The sequence below is a fragment of the Pygoscelis adeliae genome, unplaced genomic scaffold, assembly GCF_000699105.1.
Source record: "Pygoscelis adeliae isolate BGI_AS28 unplaced genomic scaffold, ASM69910v1 Scaffold31, whole genome shotgun sequence".
Taxonomy (NCBI): Eukaryota; Metazoa; Chordata; class Aves; order Sphenisciformes; family Spheniscidae; genus Pygoscelis; species Pygoscelis adeliae.
In genome coordinates, this window is record NW_008824233.1 from 2,245,241 (window position 1) to 2,257,638 (window position 12,398).

The 12,398-nt window shown below is 37.5% G+C and overlaps 1 protein-coding gene across 1 annotated transcript in view; it reads right to left on the bottom strand.

Annotated features, from left to right (window-relative positions):
• Positions 1-3,894: 3,894 nt before the first annotated feature.
• Positions 3,895-12,398, bottom strand: part of PDE5A (phosphodiesterase 5A, cGMP-specific) — a 140,514-nt gene continuing 132,010 nt past the window's right edge. Inside the window, exons 16-22 of the mRNA XM_009334918.1 lie at positions 11,842-11,929; positions 10,606-10,706; positions 10,430-10,507; positions 9,484-9,547; positions 8,828-8,902; positions 8,221-8,304; positions 3,895-4,822 (exon numbers count right to left, since the gene is read on the bottom strand). Coding sequence (XP_009333193.1) covers positions 4,685-4,822; positions 8,221-8,304; positions 8,828-8,902; positions 9,484-9,547; positions 10,430-10,507; positions 10,606-10,706; positions 11,842-11,929 — 628 coding nt within the window. The 3' untranslated portion in view covers positions 3,895-4,684. The remainder of the gene's footprint in view (positions 4,823-8,220; positions 8,305-8,827; positions 8,903-9,483; positions 9,548-10,429; positions 10,508-10,605; positions 10,707-11,841; positions 11,930-12,398) is intronic.

The window sequence follows — 12,398 nt, forward strand, 5'->3', positions numbered from 1 at the left end:
AATAGCTGAATACAGCAAAGAGCAGGTGAGGCAGGTGTCACCAAGGGTAAGAGTTTGGTCCCTCTTTACAGGTAAAAAAGGTGGACTTGACCCATTCTTTCACTTTCTGTACAGCTCAACCCAACTCCCACGGAGGTAAACGGGAATCATGTAATTGACTTCAAATGGGCATTTGAGCATGCCTTAGGCCCTGGCATGACAAGCTCATGCTGTGAAAGTTAGTGGAAACTAGCTATTATATAGTATTGTCACATAAATACACATTTACAAACAGTGGTACTTAGATATGAGTTTCTCTATGGAAACAAACTTTATGTGGAAAACAAACTTTCCCATGCAATTTCCATTCATCTAGCAATGACAAAGATCAAATATCTTCCTGTCACAATTTGCTGCATTTAGCAAGTGTCACTAATTACCAGGCCAGATTCTGTGATGTTTCTTGTTCCTGTGAAAGCCCAAACAAAAAAATCCAGCCCTCATTATTTATCATACTGTGGCCAAACATTTTTTTCAGCCAAGCTCCAACGTTCAAGCTTATCTTTAAATTAGTGCAAGTCCCTGAAGAAGTACAGCAGGGAACTGTGAAATAAAGCTGAAACCTTGTGGAATGTAAACTGCATGTGATTTGACATGAGAAGAAACTACAGCATCACAGAGACAAGACTCCTAACTAAAGCTAAGATATAAATTTGCCTGAAATACTAAGTCTCTATAAAACCTTTAAAAATGTATGAATTTATTATGAGTGAGGCATTTTTTCCATCAAAACTCTCTGCTATCTTCTCATCCATAACTGCGAGGGGCACCAACCAGATCACTCAGGCAACATCCCCTAATTTTAAGGGGCTACATCTGACTCTTCATAATCTTTCTGTATAATGGGTTGGAAAATCAGTTACCTAGTAATTTTGAAAAATCTCATATATGAATTAGACAGTGTTCTGATTTTGTCAGTTTGTGCCACTGCCAGATAAAATGCATAAAATCAGGCTTCAGTCCTCTCCTCTAAAGAGAGATCAGCTGGTCATCAATGGAATAGATTATTCACTTTTATCACTAGCACACTTGTATTCCGTGAAGATACGAGAGTAATCTGCTCTTAACTTTAAACTGCTACTAATTAAAAATCAATACCATCTCCAAAATCAACATTACATTATTTTCCCCTCCTTTCTTTTACTGTGTGAGATAATAGAAAACCTAGACATTCTACAGCTAATGTTGGACGTATGACTAACTTGTTGGAAAAGAAGTACTACCTACCACTTAAGAGCCTCACTGTTATTTTTAATTAGAAGAGGTAGGGTTAATCAGTAATTTTGTGTACGTTAATACGTATGACAAGTAATTTTTTCAGAAGGGGAACAAAACCAGAAAGAAAAGTGTACTTTAAGCATTAGACTGTGCTGTGGAGTGACTTCAGAAGAAAATGTGTCTGAGAACAAGTGGGATACTAACTTAGATGTCTTCATTGAGACAAGTATTAAAAATTAGTGGGACAAATTCTGTACCCAAAGACTTAAATATCAAATTTCACAATGGCTTTAAGGGACTTAAGACTGAACTGACAAAGTGATAAACTCCATTTCAGCTTGTTTCTTGTATAATCCACACTGATTGCTTTAGCTAGACAATATAAGATAGGGAGAATACCTTTGAGACCTGACTAAAATAATTAGATACACAACTCATTATGAAATTAATGGCAGCTGCATGGCTGAAATCCAGTAGCTGGGTTTGAAAATGTTGAATTCTGAAGGCAATGAATTTCAGGCAGAAAGCAGCCTGGGTTTTTTTCATACTGTCACCTATCTACATTATGAAAGGAATGAGCAATTTCTGCAAACAGTTCACACAAAGCTATGACACAAAACCAGCACACTCTGACTTTGCCTTCAGGCAGAGTAAAACACTATATAAACAATTTGACCACTCTGAAATGTCATGAAGTACAGCAATGTATGCTTTTAAGGTTCTTTAACCAGTAGTTTAAAGGGTTTGGATTTGTAGAAATATATACAGATACAGGTGTATTATGACATTTAAATGGTTTATTTACTAGGAACTGTATTTCTATGTATGTTCCAGTCTTTGTAGTGGAAGAGATTCTGTGGGATAAATGTGTACAGATAGGTAATTAAATATATGCACATACTGTATAACTGTGTTCATTTTAAGTGGACCTTTGAAAAAATGCAGTGTCATGTCCATTTTTTTCAAGTCAAAGGTATGAATCCAGCACTCCTTTGCAGCAGTTATAAATTTATGTCATAATAAAGCTTTGCTGAACACACAATATAGCAAAGAAGTACTGGGATCTTAATGTAAATGATACGTCACTACACTGTAATATCACTATAGTTGATTTACTGTGTTGTCACCATGAATTACTAGTCTCAACCATACTAGCAAGAATACACCTTTATATACATATACTTTATTCATATCTATATTAAATATGTATCTCATCAGTTCACGTAATAATCATATTTCAGGATCTCAAGCATTCAAGGAAAAGAATATACAAGGATTATGCAAATCCTGAAGCAAAGTTTCCTCTTTATCAAAAAGTACCTAAAACCTTTTTTTTTTTTGGGGGGGGGGGTGGGGGGGGCAGGTTGCTGTTGGTTTTTTGCATAGCTATGACATACTACATACATATATTGTACTGTGTATGCATATAAATACACATATGGAGCACTGCATAACAGTAGCCCTAGAATTCTTAATTATTGTGGAATTCCATACTTTTTTTTTAAATCTGGGAAAAAAAATCAGGAGAAATACTTTTGTAGAAAAATGTTTTCAAATTCAGCTGCAATAATATATTATTGGCAGTCATTAGAGAACTTTGAGATAGGATGTAATCGGTGACAAATAATTTAGGTTGGCAGAAATGCTGCAGACTATCAGAATACCTTATTGTACATTTAAAAAAAAAATCTACTATGAAACTCAGTATGATCAAACATTTTGAAACATTTGCTTCATCTTTTGTTAGCTTCTGGTATAGTTTCTCTAAATGGAGAGACTGATAAAAAGAGGTTGGTGTCACTGTCTTTCTGACCAGCTCTTACAAGGCGGGGATTGATAATCTCCGGGGAAGAAGAATTTATTGCAGTTTCCAACTAGAATTTTCTGGATTACTGCGATAGAAATTAGCTCCCACACTTCAAAGTACAATCCCAAATGTATTACTTTTGCTTAATATTATTGCTGATTTTAACTGAAAAAATCATTACTACAGATGAAAAAAAATAACATTTTCCGTGTCTCTGTGCAGCCAAAGTTACACCTACTGCTAACCAATCTTAGATTGCTGACACTAATCTCCCAATCCTGTCTACCCAAAGAATAATACTCTCTTTGTATTACTCTCTTGGGGTTTGTCTAATGTGTATATTTTCTTGAATTGGTTCCCAATCCAAAACAATTTTTATTCATCATCTTCATTTAAATAAAAGATCAATGTTGCTTTTTTTTACTTTTACTTTTCTTACTTTTCTGAACATTAATGCCTCGTATACAAATGACAAATCCCTGTAGCATTCTTGGCTATTTTTGCTTTCAGTATTCTTTTTTCCTATTCCTTTAAGACATTGTGATTAATCATTGTTAACATTAACTAATGCTAAAAATGATTTTTAGAAGATGTTAACATAAAACTTTCTTCAAAGTGGTCATAGCCATTTCATAATAGCACTGGCCTAAAGAATCAGTCATTGATAACCACCAGAAGTGGTGTGCCGTTCCTGCATCATTCTGATTCAGATTTTCATCTCTTGCTCTTGCAGTCATATTCTTTTTTACTCTTCCTGCCCGTGATTCAGTCCGTTGGTTATGATGATGTTAAATTCAACCAGCATATAAAAATGACCCTGTTTAGTTTCCATTTCTCTGTGTGCTTCTTGCAGCTTTCTATGGGAGCCATTCTTCCATGGCAGCCTGTCAGTTATCTTGTGACATTTCATCAATCTTCAAGCAGTTTCCATTATTCATGGATAATTATGACACTTCTACCACAAAACTCCTAAGACCCCCATTGCCTAGTAATTCACAGGGTTTTTAAACATTTCTCCAAATGTAAGACGTTTGCTAAGACATTCTTCTAATATGGAAAAAACTACTGGGTGCACAGATTCTGGGGCTTTTTCACTTCGAAGCCCCATTCCGTCTCCTGAAAGAGGTTAGCATAGTATATGCTGGATTAGGCTCCCCAGAGTTAGTCCATATCTTTCCTCTGAACCTCTGGGAAGAGAACAGGCAAGACTGCTCATGACTTTTATAACATAACACAGCAAGATTGTAAGAGGAAAAAAGGTGCGAAACGCAGTAGTCTTTAAGATACTGGCCACAACATGATCACTAAACAACTATATACATCTATAAAGTAATAGGCTCTCAGGGACAGTCGAGTAACTGCACTTGTATCTTCTTGTGGAACAGGGTAGCAAAAACTACCCTTGCAGATCTTTTTCCATCTCCATCAGATGTAATAAAAGAAACATACTATCTTTATATAACCTTGGCATATACATGGTCATGCTATATCTTGAAATGTGGAAAAACAATACAGCAGTGGCAAAACATAAGCCAAATTCATAGTGTTTAGCAAAATGCAGTACTCCCCTATTACTATGTCTTCTATGTGAACTTAAGCTTGTGGTGTTAAATCAGCATCTCAGTTCCGTTTGGCTTGATTGCTTTCTCCATTAATCAGATTCTTCTCTTGTTGTTCAGCTAAGGATTGCCATTTCTGCCTATTTTTTCTACAGCCATCCAGTAAAGGGTAGCAGGCCTCTGACACATGCGTTAGGGCCTGAAATGAATTAAGAACATGTTAAACAGGTTACATTTAACAACAAAATAAGTGTTCTTAAAGATGACCGTGAGAGAGACCAGAAGGATTGAAATACAAGGTCTATCTATAATTGAAACTGAATTTTGAACTTCAGGGAAGGCTTTCTGCTGCACATCAAACATGAACGCAGTTACCTGGCACTAGTGCAGATTAGACTGAGCGGCAGTGTCCATACAGCACTTGATACATAGGTGCAGAATAAGTTTGTTGTGTTACGCGCAAGTGACCTGTCCAGTATTCCTAGTTAAGTACTATGCATGGACTTTGTCTGCAAGCCAGTCCTTTAATGTATAGCAAGGTTGGTCATAAGAATGACCTTGGAATGGTAATTAGACACAGAGCAGGTATAGTCAATGGGACCATATTCACTTACGGCGTATCAACTGATTCAGAGGAGTTCTCCCAGAAATATTTGAATTCAAGACAGTTAGCACATGATAGATAGATTACATTTGACACTTTGTGCCTTTTAGGAGTAACTGTGACTGAAGTCAATCAAGTATTTTTCATGATGTGGCTGTGTTACTGTATCAGAGTGAAGGAAAACTGGATTCTGATATTTAAATACAGAATTGAAAAAATAAAAGAACAATTCATAGCATTTTTATACGTTTTTCTTTCCTGATGGAAGTGATAAAAATGTATCCTCACACTAGGACAGTCAGGCCTTACTTGCATAAAGGGTTCTTTGGAATCAAGTCACATTATTCAGAAGTGTAAAGTGGGAGTTTGATAGTTCAGACAGTGCAGGACAACAAGGTACAGGAACGAGTGTTTGAGCCCACTGATTCTGTAACTACTATGACCGACTGCAAAGCACACAGAGAAGAATCCTGGCCCCTCCGCTGGTCACTATACAAAACATAAAATCAGTCAGAATTTCACATGGAATTCAGGTCTCATTCAAATAACGTGAGGTAGCGATGTCTAATTCTCCTGTAACTTTACATAGGGACCTTACGGAATCATCAGCTTGTATAAATCTTCATAGTTCCTTTTGGCTTTATAGGCTGCTTTATTAGTTCCAGTAGACTTAATCGAATTATTCTCGATTTACACCACTATAAGAATGGGGCTGTCAAGTATCTTTGGAGTTTTCCTCTTTTATTTATCTGAATATATCTAAACAGCATTTAAAACTGCTAAATGGTACTTTTTTCAATTAAAAATGAAAAGAATGAAACACATTTCTCTTATTTTTTCAGATTTCTGAACTTAAAGTGAAGACTTGTAGATCATTCAGTTTAACTGCACTGGTTACCTAGCTAACACAAGCCACAAAACTTCAGTTCATTGGGATCTGACCTACTCTGAATAACATGGTAAGTCACATACTTGCAGTGCTGTATTGGGAACTCATCTCTGTTTGCATTGCATCCTACTGACTGGATGAAAGCTAAGAAAACAGTGAAAAAGCTGTCATTACAACCCTGTTTATTGTTTACTTTTATAGCATTAGAATGTTGGAGAGTGAACTGTGTGCTTGTTCATTTTCAAAGTAACACTGAAGTTGTTTATATGTTTTACCATTTATTACTCATTGAAGAAAACAAAAATCTGTGTAAGCAGGTAATATCCCCTACTTGTACTCCAGTCAAAATAAACAAATGCTGGATCAGCTCAAACCAGAGCCCCTTCCTTGGATTTACCAGTACTGTTACGGGTTTTGTCACTTCCTCATAGGCTCCCCATCCTCTTTAGTGCTCTCTGCCCCTGCAGCTAAGTCAGGTAAGTAAGCACTTATCTGTCAGGTTAGGACACATGCTGGCATACTCTGAGTCTATATAAAGTCCCAGACACTGTCAGCCTGCTACGTGCTGTTCCAGTTCAGGTCAGACTTTGAGACAAGATGACAACAAGTAAGAGTGATACACTGAAAGCTGTAAGAGGCGACATGTTCTGAATAAAAAGATGCTGCTTAGACACCCTCCTGTGGACGTAGCATCTCCTTCCTTCTTCCCCAGTTAAAGAGAAGGGAGAAGACTCCAAACATTTGTAGGTGCTTTTGACTGCTAACCAGGAATGGCTTTGTATTCACTGTGGCATAACAAAGCTGCAGTTACAAAGCAGGGGCATGGTAGCTAGAAATTACTCATGCACCTCATTTCCTTGCAGGAAGTGTACAGGAGCTGAGTACCGTTTCGACTAATACCACTTGGTAACTGTTGATGTAAGCTGCAGTGTGTATTTCAGAGTAAACAATTGAAAATTTTCTGGTCTTTTCATAAATGGAAAGGTAAAGCCCTCCCCTAACAAGAAAAAGTATAGAAGTTCAGGCTCTGGAGCTGTGGGCATTCAAACCTGCTCAGGTGTTCTGTTCAAAGAATTTTCTGTTTGTGTAGTCTCTACCTTTCCACAGCTACTCGGTCTTCTTTCAGTGGCCTACCTCTCACTGGAGACAGTTTTCTGAGGCTTCCCAGCAAAGGCTGCCTTATTTTCCTGACAAACAGTTTCTACAGGACAGAAACATGCGAGTTTTGGGGGCAGCAGCTAGTAGCTCCCTCTCCTTCCTCTATCCTTGTTTCCTTCCAACTGGTGAACGTGGATTCTTTTTAGAAAAGTTTACTGTGTAAGAGGGAAAAATTTGAGTAATCACCTTGCTCCTCGCACTGGAAGATTCTTAAGAGTTAGGCTATCTGTTCCTCACCTTTCTTTTTCTCACCTCAGCTCCTGTAAAATACTTGCTACAGTCCCAATGAACAGGCTTTCACTCTAGTGCTTTACTGGTTTAAAAAAATCAGAAATCATTATGTTTTGTTTCACACTATATCTGACCAAGTATCTGCTTATACAGTTTGTAACCAGGATGAAAAACATTTCAATGAATTCTCTCATGCACTGCTTTTGTGTGTGATGAAAGAGAAAGAAAAAAATGGGATGGGAAATGTTAAACTTGCATAAGTTTCCCATGCACAGCATATCACCTTTTGCATGAAGAATTCTGAATTCTTTAAAACTCTTAACACTTTTTATCAATGCACTACACGGATACCATTCTTTTCCTTGATAGCAAAGCATTAGTTTTGTGACTTTCCCTGATGATCATAGCAGCTCACTGGAATACAGAATATAACCCAGGGATCTAACACCAAGTGCACAGAGCACAGCAATTACCACTAGGTTTTAAAAAATTGTAACAAAATACATTAATCAGACAAACATACCATTAATGATAAATACTAAAATAATAATTTCTTCAACTGAATAATGAACCATATATTAAAAAAAAAATCTTTTTTAACTAAGGGACTAGTTTTTTATTTGGTTTTTATTCTAATTTTAAATCTGCGTCTATTAGAGGCTACAGTGAGCAGTTCTGGGTTTTGATATTTGCAATTCTTTCTTAGGCACCATACCTCATACAGCTGCAAACAAACAGCATCTATGAATCCAACCTGCATGCTGGGAATTTTATTTTTCTTCTCTCTGTTCATTAGATCCTGCAGATAAAAAGTAAACAAGCTCTGTGTTTAAATGCATTAAATAAAAATGCAACCAAAACCAAAGAGACAGCAGGATTTAAAAAGCAGCACCTTAAAAAAGCACAGCAAGCTCAAAACAGCAGGGTATCAGTACATGTGTTAAAATGCAGGTAATCTGACTGCATGACTTGCCTTAGGAGATTGGTTTTGGACTGACAAGAGCCCAAATAGCTAGACGAATAGACAAGCTTACTGGTTTTGGATAGGTTGCAACTAGATACCAATTTAGGAATGTATTTCATAGACAATTTAGTAATACCAGTTTAGAAGAAAGAATGCTGTCTGTTCTTCTTGCTCAGAGCTAATGACACACTGTTGGTGTTTGGGAACCGCAGAAGAAAACTGACTGCTAGGAAGACAGGGCAGGAGTTGGTCCTATATTCTGGTCAGTGGGAGAAACTGTGGCTTTTGAAAGGAATGTGAAGTGCTGTTTATAGAAACCATTTTGAAAGAGGCGATTCTGCATGGTTCTGCCACTTACTGTTGGTTCTATGTTGAGTTCCTTCCGTTCTTTATCTCCTTGATCAAAGAACTCAGTAGCTACAAGCTCAGCAATCTGGAAGAGATTTCACACATTGAGAGCTCTAAAAGTTTGCTTGCAACCTACAATCAAAACTGTTTCCTGTATTTCCTATCTCTCTTTCGGATGTATCGAATTGGGACCCCCCATAACAAGACTCTCCAGCTTAACAGCTAGCTTTTAGAATTCTTCATGCACACATCTGTGCACAAGCAAAACACCTGAGCATGCAGATATTTACTCTGACAAAGCAAAGTGAACAAAATGGCACATAGGCATCCTACCACCGATAACAGTTGGAATGATCAACACATAGAAAAAGGTCAGGTGATACTAGCATGTTGTATCAATTGACTGCCTTGTAGTAACAGAGGAATGTTGGAAAGAACAAAGATTCCTGATTTACCTTCAGATTACTGCTAACATGGTGACATAGCTAAATGCACAGATCTTGCTACAAAGACCTGAGAAAGTCTTCAATCCACATACAGCACTTTGAAGGACTGCTTCCTAAGGCTCTGCATTCCACCACTGCCTTTGCAATAAGGACTGGATGGAGGAAACAGAAGCTGTTACGTGGAGTTTGTATTTAGCAAATGTTAAAATTAAGCATATACCCGTTGCTGAACTGGCCATGGTTTGGTTATGGCTGATAAATCACAAGCAGTCATCAGCATTGCTCTGTAGAAAAAACAAAAAGAAATCTATGAATTACTGTATTGTGAAATGTATGTAGCCACCAAGTCAAGTGATTAGTAACATAGAACAGAAAATTTCAAGGAACATCAAACTCAGAAAAACAAGTGAAATTAAAGCAAAGTTATAAAGGTATCCAAGGCTCGACGATGTAGTAGACTTTCACCTGTGTGAAATGAGCACACAGAAATGAGCAAATCTGGACTGGCTCATTTGGTTGGATTCACGTCAAATAAACTGTTTCGTTCTATTTGCTACTGGACAGACAGCACATTTATTTATTTCTGACATTAGCAGTGACTGCCATCTTCATTGACGGTATGAGGGCCAAGGACTGAAATAGGAGTAGACATAGAGCATGACTAAATTAGACTGGTTTTTAAAGGCACTGAATTTGAAATATGGCATCCTTCCTTTCTTAGACAGCCTATGTAAGCCTGCTTTTCTGTAGCTGTGCGTTACAATATGTGTCTCTATTCTTAATCTTCTTTTTTATTCACTGTCAGTAAGGAATCAGCTTCAAAACAAACTGCCTGTCCTGAATTTTTAGTTATTGGTTTCAGCAATTCAATATTGAAGTATCAACAGCAAAAGAACATGGTACCTAGACAGGAACCCTACACTCTTTAGGAAGAACAGAAATGCTCATGTAACTCCATGTGCTACTTAACAAAGTTTATTATTCAGGTTGCAGACTTAGTAATTCAGACCCAGGGAGTCACTCAGTGACCTGTGTGCCAGTGCCAGTTCGTACAGGCCCAGAGCACGCAGATCTGCTGGTTTTAATGAAATTCACAGCAACACGGCATGGAAAATTGGGTACCTAATAATATTAACCAACTTATTAATCATTCTGCTTTTACTTACAAAAATAGCTCCTTCTGTGTAGGATCTTCCCAGTTAAATTGCTTCTTCCGTAGAAGTTCAAAAAATTCTCCTCTCCTCCTTTAAAAGAAGTTAAAACACAAGATTTTGCAGCATGCTGACACAATCCAAACATCCAGCAATGACTATCCAGCCAAACTTGCCTCTGACTTACTTACTTTATGTATAGTGCTAGGTCTGTGGCAAGAATGGCTTGTTTTATCATTTTCAGTGTGGCCTTGTATTCTTCAATGGAAAGGCTGCTGAGAATCTGATTTCCCTTTACAAAAAAACAAAACCAGTGTTATCAGTAAAATGGGCAACAGCACACCAGTTTGCTAAAACGTCTCTTAGATACTAAATCATTATGAGTTGCTTGCTGATATCTGATGTCATTCTTTTACCCTGCTTCCTTTTGCAGATTCCCCAATTTAAAAATAAAAATTCCAGTCTTCTTGAGTACTGGCAGAAAGCCGCACAGCAACAGCATCATAATTGACTATTACAAAATGAAACTGCAAGCAGAGCAACATCAAAGCCTTTAAGTCCATTTCATTCATCAAAATTAAATTTGCCACTAGCTATATCGTAGCATTTCTCTTTCCTCTTCCCCCCACTCCCTGAAGCAGAGGAACTATAATAGATTCCAGTACCTGCCTATACATCTCTTGTAAATGAAAATATTTTCCTTTTATGAAGCAACATAAATAACAAGCTATTACATAGAAATATAAGCTCAGCAGCCCACTGTTAAACCAAAGCACTATGGAGCTGGTGAAATGGCACCTTGCCTCCACTTTTTTCCCATGTTTTCCTGTCTGAATAGGAAAGAATCATCACAATACAAAGGATGCCGGAAGCACCATACCTGTGATACGAAATGAGCAGTGAAAATATACTGCTTTGGAATGATTGTGCATGCTGAGTAACTGGTCTCAGAATTAGTTAATAATATAAAACAAGAAGAATGTAGTTTTATTTGCATATTTACTTAACTTAGGTTTGGCTTCACTTTGGAATGTCAACACTAGCAGTGTTTGGTTTGGCCTCATCAGGACTGCTTTGTGTATGTGTAGGCTGGAATGTTTTTTGAAATGAGCAAGGACTTGGGTTTGTTTGGTGGTTCAGAAGAGGTCATGAAAATGGCAACAAAGTCTTTTGTTCCCTTTGGTCCAAGGAACCAGGTACTCAAAAGGATATTAGCAAGGCTTCCCTTACCAGACAACACTTGGAAAGGTTTGGTGGCACTCAGCAATGGAACTGTGATTTCAAAACTGTTGCATTTGCTTTCTTTACCCAAAAAGGAATAAAGATCACTTAGGAATGTATAAGGGTGGGAATCTATCCAAAAGCTAAAAATAAAAAGTAAAATAGGGAATAGTTTCCTTCAGCATACACAAAAATGTGGCACTCACTGGACTATTCAGGATCATAAGGCATTGATCAAAATGATGATGCTCCATGATTGAGTGGCAATACAGTTGAGCCAGTGGATGTTCGCTTCTGAGGAGTAAAAAGACCCATCAGATGGAGAAATCAAATTAAACATACTACTAATCCAGAAATAACTCCCCTTTTAATGTCCTCTTCTCATTATCTGTTTACCCCTACCCACCCATGGTTGCTCTTAAGCAGTTCCTTTCCCCCTTCCGTGTAACTGGCCAAACAAAATGATTGCATTTGGAAGGATGCAGGGGGAGTACAGATAAAAAGACCGTGCTGTTACTTTGACAGAGAACTGACAACTCTAGTTTCTGCCTTCCGTTACCTGTAGAGACCAGCTGCACACAAGGAGTGAGAATGTAATGCAAGGTTTTATAAAGAGTGAAAGTTCTTGTATGAAAAGGAAAGACAACAAGAAGGGTTGTAACATTTTAAACACCTGCCTGGCATATTTGGTCAGCTCAACTACTGAGCTTGTAAGTAATAATGCAGACCTAATTGGAAGCCCACTGATACCGATGGAACAATT